A 19,207-nucleotide genomic window follows, 5' to 3' on the forward strand; every position below is an offset into this window, starting at 1 on the left:
CTCAGAATTTCAATTATTAAACATTCAGTTCCATTGATCAGTCTTATGCCCACAAACCCTCTATGGTAGTGTACATTCACTCTGTAAACATCATCACACTGTTGAAGGACCACTTGTCTTGTGAGAACCCATTGAGGAATGTATGACTTCTCTGCTTCCCATTATCCATGTGGACCCATCTAAAGATTCAGCTTTACTTGGATGAGAGGGCAAAGAGGCCCTCGGACTCGAGGACCCATTGAGTAATGGAATAATCAATGAGTTCCCATGATATGTGCTTGGGTTCCACTGTTGTGCGAAGACCCATTGAGGAATGCATATCTTTTCAGATCTCAAGGCTTTTGAGTACCTATCTATCAAAGCTTTGTTTCCCAAAACCTTTAAATAACAGTAGTGATGATTCAAGGCTCCCTGGGTTCCCCAGATCCCCCCCAGGACCATTGATGGATACATGACCAGTGAGGACTAAAGACTTCCAGGGTGCACTCAAGCGATTGGGGAGTAGAGAACCAATCTTCCATTGCTCTTGACTAGGAGAAACAAATTCTGGCACTCTCCATTTTTCTCCATGATTTCTTTTATTGGCCTTGGTTGGACAGGTTACAAGACACTCACTCACCAATAGCAAAGAAAGGTATTTTCATCAAAGAAACCGCAAAAAATTATAATCACAACATACAGTCTTAGTTCTGTTCACAAAGCAAGATTGTCAGAGCATTTCGCTTGCCTAAAATTTGTATCTTGTTCAAAGCAATCCAGAGTCTAGTTGTTTTACAATAGTATAGATTCTAGGAAATTCTTTTCCTCAAGTACAGACTTTATTAACGTAGTATTGCCCTGAAGTATTAGTATTTTGTCCAAAATGTTCAAAAATATGCACTGCCATTTTCTGAGGTGCAAAATTATTATTTTCTCAAAATTAGCACAGACTTCCCACATAGGCCAGCAGTTCCTGATGCTGAAATTGCAGTAGTCAAAGAGCAGTGCATATCAACTACTCCTGGCAAAAACATGCAATATTAGTACGCAAAACTCCAAATTAAATTTTTAGACACACGTAGGCACCAAAATTCAAAATAACATTTGTCCATTTTCTTTTTCATCTTTCATGCTTATCAGATAAAAATGTTCTAGCCCAAGCAAAGCCTGCACTAAGTTGGCAGTCAATGTGCGATCAAGCACACACCAGTATGTAAGAGTTTTGGCAGTGACTGCACCCCCGTTCCTGAATTTTAAGTTCTAGGCTGCTATCACAGGTAATTCCCCGCCATAAAAGTTAAGGTGCATTATCCTTTAAGAGCAGCAGAGATGATGATTCATCAAGGTCTTCATCATGGTGGATCTTGCTGGATCCTGAAAAGTTTCAACCTTTCAGGATCCAGCAAGATCCACCAGGATTATATCAATCACAATCTTTAAGATAACACGTTCACACTTGCTATTTACAGAAGAATGGAAGACACACCAGGCACCATTAAAATGGGCCACCTAAAATTAAGTTGCTAAATTACTGATTTTTATTTAGAAATCTTTCTGGACGTTCAATTTGAGATTATCTTCTAAGTAATTTACATCTTCTTTGTCTTTGCTCAGCAAGAAAGAAGATGCTTGCCTTCAGGTCTGCTGCTGCAGCTTTCTGCTTTTGATACTGCCACACACTACACAATTCTGCAACCAAATGGCAAGATGTGGAACGAACTGTGAAAACATGCAGAGATGTCCTAATGGGACCTAATCACGTCGACCTTTGTTGAGCTGTAGCATCTTAACAGCTTCTGTTTTTTATCTCTACCTTCGCCTCTTGGGGAGGTTAGATGGTCTGCATATGAATTAGAGAACTATACCAAGCAGCAAACACAATTTTACAAGCAAGTTACTGTTTCTTTTACAGTATGGAGGTTTCACAGATTCACATGCCTTGCATTGAATAGCAGGCATTAACCTTCAGAGAGTAAAGTTCATGGCAATCTTTTTCCAAACATATTCCGCAAAAAGCCTCTTGGCCGACCTAAGCATCCGCATTCAAGCAACAGTGCCTTGAAAAGATGTTTACAATGAGCCATGTGGCTGCTTTTCAAGGTGATTTCCAATCATGATTGTACCAATCTAAAGAGGGCATCATAGCTAGAGACTAGCATTTCTTCCAATGCCACAAGAGTTTGGCTACTGACCACTTGGCAATGCCCATTAGGCACGTAGGCAAGCTCTGTGCGTGCAGTCACAACAGCCCTGGTACAAACGCATCATATATGTATGCAAGTGGAAATGTCGATGTGCACAAAGTGCGCATGTGCAAAAGTATCATAATACTGTCCAGGATGTCTTAAACCTTTTTAAAGATCAGCCCAGATCCAGGCAAAGGCGGCCTCTGCTGTTTCCACTTCGGAATGGGAGTGAGATCTGTGCTGCAAAATAAACATTGCTACTTTATATAGAGTGTCACCTGCAGCCCAAGCCTACTTCACCCCCATCTATTTAGTTCAAGCATTATTTCCTGGAGTCTCTGTTGATGCGGCCTAAAAGTGCAGAACACGGATGCTTGAAATACATCACAATGTGCTCTACCGGTGTACTCTGGCAAAGGTGTAATTCCTCCCACCTCTATTAGAAATCTCATGACCAGCTGCACAAGCTTGGTTTTAGAAGCTGGTTCCCATTCTATGCTACATACTACTCCTGTGCACCTAGATAATATTGAGGGAGACCAGATCAGCACTTCACCCTTATATTGTAGAAGTATTGATTAACATAGAAACATCACACTCACCCCATCTAGCGATCTGTTTAACCCCAAAGCCTCCCACCTCAATATTGAAGGAATCGCAACACTGGACTACATCAGGATAAGCTACTTCATCCATGAACTTTTCACATTTCTAACTTATCAGTCAATTTTTGATGGGAAACCACAAGTGGAGAATTCCTTTAAGGTTCAGAATAAAAGCAGCGGCATGCCCAGCGACAGTTAACACTCTGTCTGTGAAATCCCACCTGTAAATAGAGTGGGGTGAAAACCATGCCACATGTTTCCAAACAGGTGGATAATTCACAGGGCAAACCAAGAGACATGAACAAAGATACTATGTTATGGGTCTTTTGAGAGAAAGGTATATTCACTGTGGCAGGCCCAAGGGCTCAACACAGCTTGTGACCCATCGCTGATACTTGAAACGGCTTGGCCAGGTCCGTAAAGGTCTGCAAAGAGAACACGGCTGTGTTCTCTTTGCAGACCTTTACGGACTTGTGGCTGCTGAGCCTATTACAGAAAGCATATGCAGTAGGGACATCCCCCGGATTGGAGTATTTTTCATTATTAGTGATCTTGATGGAGGGAGAGAGAAAAAAGTGAGGCATGGAGAGGAAGGAGGCAGAAAAGCAGGAGGGCAATAGAGACGCTCTGGTCATCATGCCCTCACTGGATGCCCTTGGCCCGTAGCTCCTCCTTGACCCTCCTTAGATAATCTGGATCCGGGTAGCCAAACCTGCAGCAAGAGAAAGAACAGAAGACACATTATTAACCTCCTCTGTGAAATTATGGCATATGAGAATTATTTATAGATCCTTTTGTCCAGTCCATCATAACTACCCACAAAAAAATCCTGAGAACCATTTGTGAAAATTGAGATTCAGCATAATAAAAAATGGGTGATGTTTTTCTTCAAATGTAAGCATTGTTACTGATCAGTAAGCAAACATTATATGTTTCTAACCATGACTTTGCAGCTGGATGTTAAGTTTTAAAAGGTATAAGCTCTGCATCATCCTGCCGTCTAGCGCTTGGTCCGAACGAGGTATATAAAAGCATTCCCACTATTAGCATCCACCATGAGGACATGTCCAAGGCAAACATCACACCTTGATCTTGAGCTTGAGCTTAGACTAACAATGCTACGAGGATTGACAGCATCCTTAGATTTCACCTTGGGCTTGGCAAGAAATCTGCTGTAAACCCTTCATGTAACCTAGAACAGATATAATGCTGCAAAATGTTAATGACAAGCAAAGCTTCTTGTCTCAGCATAAATCCGTTATCGATGCACATGATGTGTGTGAAGTTGCAAGTGAAACCCCCTAGTACGGAGGGGATGATGTGGATGCAAACGGATCTGCCCATCTGTCCATCGAGACAGGCATTCAAGCCCAGATGGAAGAGGTCTTGCAAGTGCAAAGTAGAAGATCTGCATCATTTCCTGCAGCAATACATTCCCTAGGGAGGCTGCAACAGCTCATTTACTTAGAGCGGAATAGGCTTTTGTTTAATGCGAGTTGATGACATTTCTTTTTTGCATCCCGGTCAGTCTGCATGAAACTAAGGCTACGAACAGGCACTATAAGAATTTAGCTAAGATTATTCTGTTTTTATAGTATTTGGGGGAAGGGCAGTCCAGAGCATGTCTGCTACTCTCTGCCGGTGTGTTTGCTTTGGTAAAGAAACCCGTCTAGTCTATGATCTGGTCTAGATGAAATTCAGATACCATTTTCAGAAGGAAAGGTAAATACAGTCTTAGCACCAACTTATTTCTGCGAGTTATTCATGCACTAGCTCGAGACGAGGGCCCACTAACTTTACAGTCACCATGTGCATAGTGAGTAAGAACTTTACTTCCCCATAGCAATATCAAGGACAACCCATCTAGATAATGGACTTACCCCACTAGCTGTGCAACTAGAGAAGTGGTCTTTGAACTGTGGGGCCGGCCCACCACTGGGGCACAAAGAATGTCCTGTGGGTGGCGGGGGGGTTGATGCTCTACAAAAAGGGAGTAAGGTAACTGTTTTAATAGGAATCATAAGCAGTCATGGCATTTGGGGGGGGCTCAGCAACAACGATTTTACTCAAGGGGTGCAGTTCAGCATAAAGTTTGGATAACCTTAACCTACAGAAAAAAGAAATGATGCAAAGAGATGGATTTTTATTTCTTCCCTAAAAGGACTAGTGGCTTTGTATTTCGTGATGTTGTCTGAAGGAATTTATGATACATGTGGCTTGGTACTAGGAGGTATGTTTCCCCAAACAGGAACACTGGCAGCTTGATATCGAAGATCAGAGAGAAGCTGGCGAGTGGTGTGTAAAGGAACACTAACAGCTTGGTGTCAAAGATATGGGTGCAGAGAGAGGATGGCTGCTGGTGTGTAAAAGAACAGTATCAAAGATCTGGGTGCACAGAGAAGGTGCCGGTGGACAGTTGCAGCTTGCTATCAAAGATCATGGTGAAATGAAGGGTGCAAAAATTACTAGGCAATTCAAGGGAGCCAACATGGCCAAAATATGTCTCTTCGTAGCTTTTGGAACTAGCTTCAAAACTATGCAAACTTATTTACTGAAACACACACCCCAGCTACGAAACCAAATTGATTAAAGGTGTAAACATTGTGGCACTTATCACTTAACCGCACCTGACTTCAGAAAGGCTGTTCTTCTCTCCCTTACTCTCAACTTGTGTAGTGCAAATAGGTGTTATTGGGCGAGGAGATATATTCCTGGCTCCAGGAGACCCTGGATGGTAGCAGCTCACACCTTGTGCATATGCTAATCCTTGACAGACCCTCCCTGTCTCTGGAATGACAGTCCTTAAAATGAGATGAATATTGCATGCCTTCTTTCTAATAGCTCTCGGCCTGTCACCAGGGAGAGAGGGAGAGAGCAGGAGGGAGAGCGAGAGAAAGAGATTGAAATTGACAATATGATTAAGTGAGATTGGACCTGGGCTATCGGTCTGTCAACCATAGAGAGAGGGATAGAGAGCGAGAGGAAGAGAAATCGATTGAAAGTGGAAATATGATAAAGTGAGATGGAACCTGTCTGCAAGAGGCCAGTGGTAGGAGTGCAGGGAGTACACCAGGTTGTTTTGTCTACTCCCTCTGACTAACTGATTCCTCTAAGATCTCCACCTACCTTACACTACACACACAAACAGCCGGCAGACAGCCGCTACGAGTTGTTAGCACAACACTAATCGAGCAAGGACTACCTATCACACTCCCTCAAATGAGCAGCTAACCCGACCTATAGCACAGTAGTCTATTTGATCTTGATCCTTCCCCTTCAGGTAGTATACTCCCAGGTGTCTCTGTCAAACCGTCCTGGCCCTTGGCCCAGCTACCCATAGATGTCGCTGGTGGGACGCCTATCTAAAAGGGATAGCAAGGAGAGACTTCCCTATTCCGGAACTCAACTAAACACAATCTAAGTTAATAAAAAGGATTTCATTTTCGGTGTCATGCTGCTTAAGATCTTCCTGATGTCCCTTAGCATCTCTAAAAAGACAGAGAACTGGTATTCTCTCATAAAACAAGGATACTTCGAGAAAGGTGCTCTACCCAACGTTATTTAGCCACTTATGGCAAATACGTATCCACAATCAACTGTTAAAACCACCACCCACGTATTTCAAAAAACACCCTGGTGGTCTTCCAGCTCTCAGCAATGTACCCCTATTTATTAAAAAGGATATTGCTTCTCATGATTGGTTGACCGGTTTCAGTATGCCACCTTCTTCAGGACCTAGAAAAAGGAGATTGACTATCCGTTGTCTCCAGGTTCTTTAGGAGTGCTGAAGATGTAGGACTCACTGCCACTCAGTATTAAATCATGGACCTTTCTTCTTCATTCAAGATGCACCAGGTATCTGTGCTTTTCATGCTGTGATGGTCCACTTCATTTCATATAATTATGATGTGTTACATCCATAATTTCCTCTGTATTTCATCAAGCGATCATCAATTTACCTTTTGATCGCCTTATTGCTTGGAGTCCCGTTAGTTGTAGGTTCCGGTCGGCTTCGAAAAGTGCAACTTCACTTGATTTTGGAAGCCGACAGGAACCTGCGACTAACGGGACTCCAAGCACTAAGGTGATCAAAAGGTGAATTGATGATAGCTTGATGAGATACACAAAAGCACTGCAGTGACAAGTAAAACTCTCTCTGCTGGCTCAAGCAGGTGGCATTTTGATGTCACAACTGAAGCATAATAACTGATTACAGAGCAGCTGTGATGTAATTTTCTTATTACTAGCCTGTAATAAGAACATTATTTCCAGGATTTTATACAGATATTGCAGGCTGCCATGCATCATAGCGCTATTCTGTCCATCTGAAACACTGAGCCGGAGCAGAGACAATTTCCCAAATGAATACTGCGTTATGAGAAATAATGGCCCTCACAAACATTGAGCAAGATTTACAAAATCTGCATAAGACGTACTGTATCAGGGAACATACTACCATTAGAAGGACTTTGCGAGTAGTACAAATATTACCCCATAGGTGTAATAATAGTACTAGTTTTTCTAATGGCGATTCATGCTGTACTACAACTGCTTCCAAACACTTAATACCTGTTATTATTTCCAATTTAATGGTACTCCTTTGGAATGGTGAAGGGCCCAGCTTGGACTCTAACTTGCGATGTACAGGCTTATCTAATTTCAGAGGTGAACTCATTCATCCACTGGACCCATGGAATCCTTTCCCTCAGAATATACCAAAGAGCAAAGCATATTGGGAAATCCTCCCAATGCCAGCCCCAGCTAATATGGCCTTCGCATTTTCTGCTGTAGAATAAAGTCATCATCTAAGTTGTCGTACAAAGCACAGGCTGTTTTATCACATTGCTGACAGCGTCAATAACAACACCCCAGCAAAATAAACTCAAGGCATGCCCAAACACAGAAGACTTGCATAGGCATTGACAAGTTCAAGAAAACATATTTTTTCTACACAAGGGTAAATCAAATGGGCTGCCCTCTGCAAGGTTCTGCATTACATGAGTACAGTATTTTTCTTTTAAGTAATGCCATATATTTAGTCTTCATAATATCCTGTCACTCTGTGTTTTATTTTTATTTTTTTGTTCACTTGTTTTACATACGAGATGCACATAACACACCACCCCTTGCAAGGTAATTATCATCCACGGATCCGTTCAGTGATAACATACATTTTAATAAATTGGAGGAACCAGGTGACCCCTGGGATTACAAGCCTCCGCTCCACTTACTTACAACGGTTTCCCTTATTCATAAAAGATCCGGCTATCACCCACTTACTCCTAAAATTATGTGCACGTTTCCACAGACCCTTTGTCAGTAAGTTTGTTTATTAACCTTAGGAAGGCCATAACACTCCTACACACCCATATGACCATATCCTGTGGATCCTCTCCCTTACCTGTTTTGTGACAATAGTCGTTGTTGTGGCCCCAAAGCTATTGAGAAAAGTCTCTTTAGATGCCTATTCAATTCCAGCAAAGAAACCAGACCCATAGTGTCCTATGTTATCGCCATACTCAATTCTATTGTGAGATTCTCAAGAAACAACCCGTAAAAGCCCTGTTTCCTGCAACATTCCTACATGACGAGCATTAATGATCCTGGGGTTTGCATCTAGCATTGTTCAGGGTGGCCCTCGAACCATCATCTGCAACATAATAGCTATGCCTACCACACGTGTCACCTCCACTTTGTCTCTTCCAGACTCCCTACATCTTTTTACCGTTCCACTCTCCAATCCCTTAGTGTTCGCTCTATTTTAGGGGTTTGTAGTCAGTATATCCCTTAGATACCTATTTTAACAACCCCCAGAGGTGCATACACTATAACGCCCACTCCCTTCCCAAGGTCTGAATCTGTTGCAATTGTTCCCTCCAGTTCTACTTCGCTGCTCGTGCAGTATGGGGCACTCCAGGGTTCCCCTGGAGCACCAGCATTATTTAATCTGTACATGGAGCAACTGGACGTTCTGATGGCTTGGCTACATGTGGCATTTCTGTTTGTCAGTGTGCCCAATACACCAGGTCTGTCGGCTGGGGAATGGACATCATGGACTGATTCCCGGATGGCTACCACGAGCCACCTTGACATTATTTTATTCAGCTGTGATGGAATGGGTGAGGCAGTGCAGTCCTGCGGTTTTCTATTTTTGCCATCAATTGTGTTTCCACAACCTTGCTTCTGACTGCACAAAATGTTGGGTTTCTCCTGGGCAACAGGCTGTCTTTTAGGGAGCATGTTACTAAAGAGCCTTACACAGCGCAATATCAGCTAGTGCTCCTGGGACTATTAAACCTTGCCTGTCGATCTCTTTCGGTTGATGGTTCCGATGCTGGTAATCCCAAACACTGATGGGCGGCAACGCTACCCTAGCAGGGATCTCCAAGTGTTCATTGCAGGCCTTCAAATAAGTCTTCCATTTTGGTGCCTGGCTGGTAGTGGGGGAGAGAACATTTGACCACTTGGCCCCCATTTTATCCAATGTGCAATGGCTTGCTTTTGAAGTCAGAATCCAGCTCAAATGGGGCTGCAACGCACATTAATCCATTGTCCTGCAAAATCCTGCTCTCCTTGCCTCCAGTTTCAGGCTGCTGGAGGTACATGCGACACACAGATCAAACCTCTTCTCAGTGTAGATAGCCCCAGGATAAAAACAAATCTCCTTCTCATAATCAAGCAGTCTCTTGCACATTCCCAGGCTCTGGAATTTGCTTCCAATATAGCTTCCTCTTTGGGGACGCTGTAATAGTAGCAGAGAGTAATAGAAGTAGATAGTAATAGCAGCAGAGAGCATCCTCTCTGCCACTATTACTGAACGAATTAAACACATATTTGTCCCAAATGAATTGATAGCTCTTGCTTCTGCTCCCATGGGTTGCTATTCTTGGGAAGGAACCATGGTCCTCTTGCACCCCCAATCACTTTAAAATTAGGCAAGACCTCTTTTAGGAGCTATAATGTACTAGGGGAAGGAGGGGGACTGGGAAAGCTATATCATGCAAATATAATCACATACACAGACATGGGCAGGCACTGAAAAAGGTAGTTATTGTCTATATATAAGGCTAAATTAACTATTAGCTGGATAGATTTGTATTGTCAGATCCTAGGCATTGTACAATCTTAAATGCTATAGAAGAGTCGAGCTCCTTCTCAGAAAGAATGTGGCCTGTGCTAAAAATGGACTACAGGGACTTCTGCGGTGTTTGTCACTATGGCCAAGCACTGGCAGCACACAAAGTGACTCACCAGTTGTCTACTGTCCGCCAAGGGTCAATGCAGGCTAAGGATAGGGATTTACATGTTCTGTGCGACAAAATGCAGAATGGGACAAATAGTTATTAAGTGTGGGAGAACCTATAGGGCCCGGATAACATTAGCAGGAGGAGTTTTTCTTGGGGTTAGGCCTCATGGTTTGCAAAATTCTGCAGGGCTGTAGTGTGTTTCTTAATAAGGCAGCAAAATGTAGAGCAGGATGTTCTGACAAAACCGCTGACAAAGAAGAAAAGAAGGGTTTGGAGCATCCCTAGTATGGAAGAAAGACGGTTTGGGATAAAGCTATAGTCCATATCCAGTGACGCCACTAAAGCAAGACAGGACTATATAAACCCCTGCCTGGCACCACTTTGGCAGGAAGGAATGGAAGAGGGACAGGAGAAGACCGTTCAGGCAGCAGAGTCCTTTGCTACCATCCTCATTTTTGTAAGATTAAACTTGTTATCCTTACAAGATAGACTTTTGGCCTCATTTCCCCTAGAGGGGTGTTTTTTATTCTGGTGTGAGCGTAATTAGGGACACCCTACACTATTCTGTTAAGGTAGTACTTCCTGAGAACAGTGGATTTTATTTTCTACAGTTATCTTTGTCTGAATATTGGATCCCATTTTATTGTTGCTCATGTCCATGCTTTCTGAGGTGCTCCAGTTGCCCCATTTCCAGTCTTTTTAGTTCCAGGCCAGTAAGCTTTGGACCTTCCTACATCCTCCTCTGTGCTCTCAGTCTCATTTCCCTTCTTAACTTTGTTGTTTTCTGATGCGAATGCTCCATTTTGTAGTGTATTATTATTTTTTTAACCTTTTTAGTGCTTATGTCCATCACTTTGGTGAAAGCGATTTAACATTTCAAACAAACTCCCATTGTGATCTCTCGGGCTCCTTCTACCCTGCTACACTCTTACATGTTCTCTTTGTAGCTCATTTAGCGTTTTGCTGGGTGAAATAGGGACGCTGTTCTTTCCTTAGATACATCTTCCCACAGCCAATCCCCATCTGATTTCAGCCCAATTTCCGCACCCCATCTTTAACTTTGTTATTGCACAGGGAGTTTTTCTATTAGAATTCCATCTTTTTTTTCAGCACCGCTCATGAATTCAAATCAAGGTAAGGAATAAGTTACTTACCTGTAACTGTTGTTCTCCAGCATGGGTCTGGCATGGATTCACATGCTCATGAATATTCCGTCGTCAGGCTGGGAATCCTCGGTAAAGAAAAAATCAGTATCAGTTTCGTTTCTGATCTGTATTTCTTAGTAGTAACCAATCACTGGTCTCTGAGTCATACTGCCCCCAGCCAATGACTGCCCTCTCCCTAAGCCTCGCCCCTGGCAGCCATCCTCAGATTTGGTAGCACGTAAGGTGGCAGTATGACCAAGTGAAGAGCCGCAGAGGGGTAGGAGGGAGGGTTCGCATGTGAATCCATGCCAGACCCATGCTGGAGAACAACAGTTACAGGTAAGTAACTTGTTCCTTCTCCGGCATGGGGTCTGGCATGGATTCACATGCTCATGAATATAAGAATACATAGCAGTACACACATGCACAACCACGGGAGGTGGCAAGGCTCAACATTAAGCATTACATAAAACTCAACACTAAGCATCTCTTACCTCCTCACCAGGCTCACCTTAAGCGATCAGGTTGTGCAGCACTGCCTGGCCAACTCTGGACTCCTCCCTGGAATCCCGGTCGACGCAGTAGAATCCCGTGAAGGTGTGCGTCGACCTCCACGTAGCAGCCCTGCAGATGTCCAGCAGGGGCACGTCAGACAAGAACGCTGTGGTAGCAGCTATCGCTCTGGTCGAATGGGCTCTCGGACGGCCGGGCAACGGTCGGTTTGCCAACCGGTGACAGTGCATGATGCAGCCGGAGAGCCATCTGGAAATGGAAGCCTTCGAGAGAGCCTTCCCTTGGTTCACAGGTCCAAAGTTCACAAACAGCTGTGATGTCTTCTGAAAACTCTTTGTTCGGTCAACATAGAACTTTAGCGCTCTAGCTACATCCAGCAAGTGCAAAGTCCCCTTGGCCGGCGACGAAGGCGACAGGAAGAAAACAGGCAACACCAAGGGCTCATTGAGGTGGAAGGCCGACGGCACCTTGGGCATGAAGGAGGGGTGCGTCCTCAACACCACCTTTGTATCGTGAAAAGTCAAGTATGGAGGCTTGCAGGATAGGGCCTGACTCTCTCCCACACGACATGCGGAGGTGATGGCCACAAGGAACGCTGTCTTCCACGACAGGAACTTTAACGGCGCCGAATGCAAAGGCTCAAATGGCGGTTCCATGAGCCTGGTCAGCACCACGTTAAGCTCCCAAGCCGGGGCTGGAGCCTTCGCCGGTGGGAACGATCAGAACAGTCCCTTCATAAATTCCTTCACCAGTCGATGAGACCACACGGACGGCCGTCCTGTAGTTCTGGTGTATCGGGAGATCGCTGCCAGATGTATCTTGATGGAAGCGTGAGCTAGTCCAGCTTTGGCCAGCGACAATAGGTATGGTAGCACCTGCGGGGCCATAATCTGTAGAGGGTTAATCTTCTGTGCACGGCACCAGACAGAGAACCTCTTCCACTTATGTCCGTAGCACTTGAGAGTTGAGGACGGCCTGGCCTTTGCAAGAACCTCTCTGCAGTCAGCCGGGATATCGTACCCTCCGAACTCTAGCGCTGCAGGAGCCAAGCCTGCAAGTTCAGCGACACCGGGTCGTGATGCAGGATGGCGCCTCTCTCTCTGGAGAGAAGATCCTCGTCCGTCGACAGCTTGACTGATGGGGACGCTGATAAGTTCAGAAGGTCCGAGAACCAGATCTGCCTCGGCCACGCCAGTGCGACGAGAATCATCTTGCACCGGGACCTCTTGAGCTGGCTGATGAGTTGAAGCAGCAACGGCAACGGAGGAAACGCATACAGGAACAGGCCGTCCCAGGGGAACGAGAAAGCATCGCCCATGCTCCTCGGCTGGGGAAACCTGCTGGCGAACCTCTGGTACTTGGAGTTCGTCGCCGTCGCAAACAGGTCTATCTGGGGTTTGCCCCATCGTAGGAAGAGTTGATCCACTTGATCCTGGCGTAGTTCCCACTTGTTGCACGAGCGCAGCTCGCTGCTGAGTAAGTCGGCGATGGTGTTTTTTATTCCTGCCAGATGGAAAGGAACCAGGAACATCCCCTGGGCGACGGTCCAGTACCACAGATCCTGGGCCTCCTTGGATAGGGCTGGGGATCTGGTGCCTCCCTGCTTCCGGATGTACAACATCGTGGTGGTGTTGTCGGTGAAGATCCTCACAACCTTGCCCTTGAGGGACGGGAGGAACGATTTGAGCACCCAGAACACGGCTCGGAGCTCCAGAATGTTGATGTGGAGAGACCTCTCCTCCGGGAGCCACAGACCTCTTGAATGGAGACCTCCGGTGTGCGCACCCCATCCCTCCAGGGAGGCGTCCGTCGTCACCGTCTCCTGATGCGCCGGGGTCTGATAGTCCGTGCCCGCCATGAGGTGCGCACGGGTGCCCCACCACTGAATCGCCCGACGGAAAACCTTGTTGAGCGGGACCTTGTCTTCGAAGCTGCCCACCGCTTGCATCCAGCGGGCGTCTAGGAACTCTTGTAGGAGACGCCTCCGTAGCCTGCACAGACGCACTAGGTAGATGCATGAGGACATCATTGCGAGGAGGGACTTGATAGATCTCACCCTGGCCACTTCCGTGGCTAGCAGGTGCTGAACCTTGCCCAAGATGGCCTTCATCCTTTCCTCCGAAGGGGACGCCAATCGCTCCACTGTATCGAGCTTCACTCCCAGAAACATTGCCACCTGCGACAGGACCAAATGGGATTTCGGGTAGTTGATGGAGAATCCCAGCTCCGTGAGCAGGTTGACGGTCCTCGCCGTGTGCTCGATGGCAAGTTCTTTTGTCCTTGCACGGATGAGCCAGTCGTCCAGGTAGGGGTAGATGTGGATCCCCTGTAGGCGCAGCCGCGCTGCCACTGGTGCTAGGCACTTGGTGAACACCCTGGGTGCCGACTTCAATCCGAATGGCAGAGCTCTGAATTGGTAGTGACGTCCTTGAACTACGAATCTGAGGAACTTTCGGTGCCCCTTCCGAATGGGGATGTGGAAGTAAGCATCTTCCAAGTCCAACGACGATTGGAAGTCGCCCTCCTCCAGCTGTCCCAGGTGACCATCCTGAACTTCTGTGCCTTGATGTATTTGTTTAACCGACGTAGGCCCAGGATGGGGCGCCAACCGCCTGTCTTCTTTCTGACGAGGAAGTATCTTGAGTATACTCCGGAGCCCCGGAGCCTCTTGGGGACGAGCTCGATGGCACCTTTCTTGAGCATCGCTTTTACCTCCAACAGCAGTTGAGGGACGTGATTTTCCTTCCTGGCCACGGGAGGAACATGGGGACACTTCTTTTGGAATTCGAATGTGTGCCCGTGGGCCAGGGCATCCAGCACCCAACGGTCGGTGGAGATGGACTCCCACACACTGACGAACTTCGTCAGCAGGCCTCCCACCGGGGTGCTTCGGTGGGGGCCCGACGCTACGGCCGGTTCAGTCCTGCTTGGAAGAGGCCTTGCCGCCTTGACCTCCTTGACAACGGCGACGAGACCCTCCTTGCATGCCACGACCTTTGTAGGCTTCCTGGGACGAAGAGCGGGTCGCCTGGCGGTAAGTAGAGGAGCCACCGCCGGATCCCTTGGAGGCCCCGTGTCTGCCTCCGGTGCTCCGAAAGGGCCGTCGCTGCTCAAGGACTCCCAGGGCTCGGGCTGTCTCTGTATCGGCCTTGATGGCCTGCAGCGACTCGTCCACCGTTTTCCCAAACAGGTTGTTGCCGTCGAACGGCATGTCCAGCACCCTGATCTGAACATCTTGACAGAAATCTGTCGCCTTGAGCCAGCCTCGTCGTAGGCAAACACTGTTGCCTAACTGGCGAAATCCGGTATCGGCAATGTCCGTTGCCACCGTTATGGCGTGGTCCAACGCCACCTCACCTTGCTGCAGAATCTCCAGGGCCTCCGCCCTCTTGTCGTCTGGTAGGAAGTCCAGCAGGGGAGCTATCTTGTACCATAGCTCCCTGTCGTAACGGGCCACAATAGCTAAGGCGTTGGCCGCCTTAATCGTCGTCGCCGCCGACGAGATGACCCGTCGCCCCATGGCATCAAGGGGGCGGCGTCTGGGACCCGGTACCTCTTCTCGTACCGGTCCCTCTTGGCAGGCGTCATGGACGGGTTCTTCAGGATCGCAAGTCCCTTGTCCCAGATATCGTCGAGTAACGGTACTGCGAGGACCGTCTTTCTCTTGGCCTCCCGCCGTTGATAAAGGAAACCTTCCTTATTCTGTTCCTCAGGGCAGAGCTGGAAAAGCTTGGATGCTCTGGCGATCATGGCGTGGAAAGAGCCAATTTCGTTGGGTGGGGGGGACCGAGGGGGTGGTGATGGAAGGTCCATCCCGTCGTCACCACCGTCATCATCCGTCCCCGTCACCGTATCCGTCGCCGTGTCATCTCTGGGATCTGGCGAGGGTGATGAAGGCTCCAGGGGCTGTGCGGGCATGAAGGGTGGGGGTTGGGGGGTGGATGAACTCTCCTCCGCTTGTTCGGAGGGCTTCCCGACGGGCCCGGTTCTGGATCGTCCGCCGGACTCGTGGTAATCTCGTCCTTATCTCCGTGCATAAGGATTGGATTGCCATCAAAATGGCCGCCGAGTTGTCCTGAGGCTCGGGCAATGGCTGCAACGGTTGGACTGGCTGCTCCTCCACTGGGGCCTCGTCGGCGCCACCGTCGCTTTCTTAGACCACCTCTTCGGGATCTCCCCCCTGGGATCGTACCTTCTCGAACCTCTCGTTGAGGCTCTTCACGTTTTCCACCAGCTCCTCCTCAGAGGTTGAATCCGTGTTTGAACTGGCCATCGCCCCCCCCTTCTTTTTCCACTAGGGGCTTCACGGGGGTCTTGTCGATGGGCTGGAAAGAGGATTCCCTCCGCGGTGGCTGGGAAACTCTGGGCCCAGAGGTCGCCTCCACTGGAGTAGCCCCTACAGGCTTCGCCAGGGTCGCTGCGACTCCCACGATAGAGGCCTTCGCCGGGTGAATCAGGGCCCTCACCACTTTGGGGGCGCGTGAGGCCTTCACCGTGGAGGGAGGGTCACAGCCTCGCGCCCCCCTCTGCTGAGCCTCTCCAGAAGCTTACCCAGGTTCTCGGATTTCCTCTTCCCTGAACCAGAACGCTGGCTCGTGGATGCCGCCGGGGAAGGTGCGCCCTCCCTGGCAGCCAAAGAGCCCGACCTTTCAGCGTTCCCTGTGCCCGCAGACTCGCTGTGCTTAGCCTTCTGTTGGGCCCCTGTCGCCGGGGCGCCCTCACAGGACTTAGAAGACCGCTCGGACCTTTTCTTCTTCTCACCCGCTGAGCCCTTCTCCAGCCAGCTGGCGAGGCGGGAACGACAATCCTTCATGGTCCGTTCCGAAAGGTTCTTGCAGAATGCACAGTCCTTCTCCACGTGCGCCTTATCCTCATGAAGGCAGTACAGGCATCTAGAATTCTGTAATCCGCATCCAGGGCAGTTCCTGAACAGCTTGGATCCGGGCGTCAAGCTTCCGTTTTCCTGGGCCATGTCCATGGTAGGCCTCAGATCTTCTGGAATCCTCCAAGAAGCGCAACTCGACGAAAACTTCACCCTTGAGGGGCGTTGAAAATTCAGAAACGGGTCGCTGTTGATCAGAAGTAGAAACGGTGGAGCTTGAGGCTCGATTTAACCGAAAAATGAGAAAATCTCTATGAAAAAGCGCAAAAAACGCAGTAAAAGCTCGAGAGCTATAGCACGAGGACTCCCAACACTTGAACGTGTGGTAAAAATCTGAGGATGGCTGCCAGGGGCGGGGCTTAGGGAGAGGGCAGTCATTGGCTGGGGGCAGTATGACCTAGAGACCAGTGATTGGTTACTACTAAGACAGACAGATCAGAAACGAAACTGATACTGATTTTTTCTTTACCGAGGATTCCCAGCCTGAGGACGGGGAATATTCATGAGCATGTAAATCCATGCCAGACCCCATGGAGAAATAAAAATTGATTCTGTTCCCTGCAGGTTTTATAGGGCCTTTCCTTTTAGCGCTTTCAGTAGCCATTCCCTTTCAGACATACTCCTCCTCTATTCAGCAGAATTGTTCTCCCTGTAACATCTTTTTTCCCCAAATTCCTCACTGTGTTCTAAACGCCTAAACCACTTCCACCGAAGGACTCCAATTTCCTGGCCAGATTTTCTGGTGAAGAAAGCTTGTCACAAATGTTTTAAGATCATAATAAACGATCCTCAAAACTCTGACATACAAACAGCCGAGCTGTGTTTTCAATGTTTTCCACCTTCTCTTTTATTTGTAGGAAATTGGAGGTGGCCAACTGACAGAAGGTGACCAGTGTGTCCTCCTATTCTGAGGCTGCAAATGTCTTTTCCAAAGTTGTTGTTCTCACTTCCAAAGCCACAACAGTCTTCTCTAGACCTGTAAAACTTTGTGAAAGTACCCATAAATGTAGTATCTGGGGTTTAGAGTCAATGCCATCCGTGTGCTGGTGGAGGGTATTATAGATATATTTGAATGAAAAAAAAGGGTTATTTGTTCGAATTTCGGCTGAATGGAAATTTATAACAGCCGAAAACATTGATTAAGTATCCCATTCGGTGCCATTATAGTGAAAAAGCGGAGCGTTGTTTGGGGGGGGTGTCCCCCACAACCTTGTTTGCTATGATGGCATCGGGGGTCACAGGGGTGTCCCTCGCTCCAGAGAAAATAAAGTTTGAAAAAATATAAAAAGGAGCACTCTGCGGCACCGGTTCTCATCCGTGCAAGTGAAAGGAACAGGCGTAGCTGAGGGATGGAGTCGTCGGTGGCACACAATGAGGTGTGCCGCCAACAGTTAAGTAGGTGCTGGTTGGGGGAACATGATTTGACCGAGGGGCGCATTTCGAATTTGACATTGCTGCATTCATCGATTTCAAATTTGAAATTTTGTGCCTCGGTCAAATCATGGATATCCCTGGTGGAGACCATCAACTCTCACGGTGGGGGCATCCCATGATCATCTAACATGAACCGTGAGGGTTTCCAACCCAACCCCCATCCATCATATCCTCTCGACGCTGGTGGCTTGGATTTGAACAAATCTGCCCCCTTGTTATTTTTATATTATTCATTCTTGATTGGCAGGACCATTTCCTAACCAGCAGAAGTAACCTTCATTGAGGCGAATGTGAAATCATGCCCACTACATCCATATTGGTTAGGGAGGAAGAAAGGGAGAAGACACATTTTGTGCTCATCTGTTGATGTGTGTAGAACCAGGAGTAACTGGCATATGTGCTTTCTGGGAGTGCTTTGTTTTTTACACTAGATGCTTATTGTTTTCGGATGGGTGGCATCCAGTGTTTGTGTTTGGTGTGGGAGGCTATTGGGGTTTGTGAGTTGGTTTGCGAGTGATGTGGGGTTTGAGTGTTTAGCAGGGTGGCTCGCTAGCCCATCTAGGAGTGTGCGATATGTATGTGGCGAGGGAGTGTGGTAGAGAAAGGGAAATGGATAGTTGGTTTTGGCTGCACGCTGGATATTTTGCAGCTCCGCTATTGTTCCTTTATTTGGGCTAGGGTGGTGGCCTGCTCGTGCGGAGGGTAGTTGTTGGACTGTTTTTGTTTAATCTTGGCAAGTTGAACAACCATGCTTTTTTCCTGAAAGGTAGGTGGTCTTTGATCGTCCCGATTTCCTTCGGGATCAAATTCCATAGTTTGGCTATGAGAATGAAGAAGGCAGTTCCCCCGAATGTAGTTCTCTCGTAGTGTTGTTTCTACTTGGAGGTCTGCGCTAGATCTTAAAGTTGTTCTGGGTTGGTATCGGGTGATTTTTGCTTTGAGGAATTTGGCTCCTTGTCTGTGTAGTGATTTATGGCAATGCAGAGGGCTTCAAATTTGATATGTTTATTTACTGGTAGCATATATAGATTTCTTACGGCTGGGTGATCAGATCTCTTTATTTAGTCTAAGTTGTAGTTTTGCCGCTGTGTTTTGGATGCATTGTAGTTTTTTGTGAGGTGTTCAGGCATTGCTAGATTGGACACTATTTGTATAGTCTAGTCTCGATAATACAAGGAAATTATGATGAGGAGTCTATGTGGGAAGTTGTGAGTGT

At 47.3% G+C, this 19,207-nt stretch overlaps 1 protein-coding gene across 3 annotated transcripts in view; it reads right to left on the reverse strand.

Annotated features, from left to right (window-relative positions):
• Window positions 1-559: 559 nt before the first annotated feature.
• The window catches only part of LOC138582453 (E3 ubiquitin-protein ligase DTX3L-like), a 484,811-nt gene continuing 466,163 nt past the window's right edge, over window positions 560-19,207 (reverse strand). For all 3 annotated transcript variants that reach the window (XM_069653761.1, XM_069653759.1, XM_069653760.1), the window contains one exon: window positions 560-3,482. In XM_069653761.1, the coding sequence (XP_069509862.1) occupies window positions 3,413-3,482 (70 nt within the window). In that variant the 3' untranslated portion in view covers window positions 560-3,412. The remainder of the gene's footprint in view (window positions 3,483-19,207) is intronic.

This window comes from Ambystoma mexicanum, chromosome 3q, assembly GCF_040938575.1.
Source record: "Ambystoma mexicanum isolate Mex_15411 chromosome 3q, UKY_AmexF1_1, whole genome shotgun sequence".
Classification (NCBI taxonomy): Eukaryota; Metazoa; Chordata; class Amphibia; order Caudata; family Ambystomatidae; genus Ambystoma; species Ambystoma mexicanum.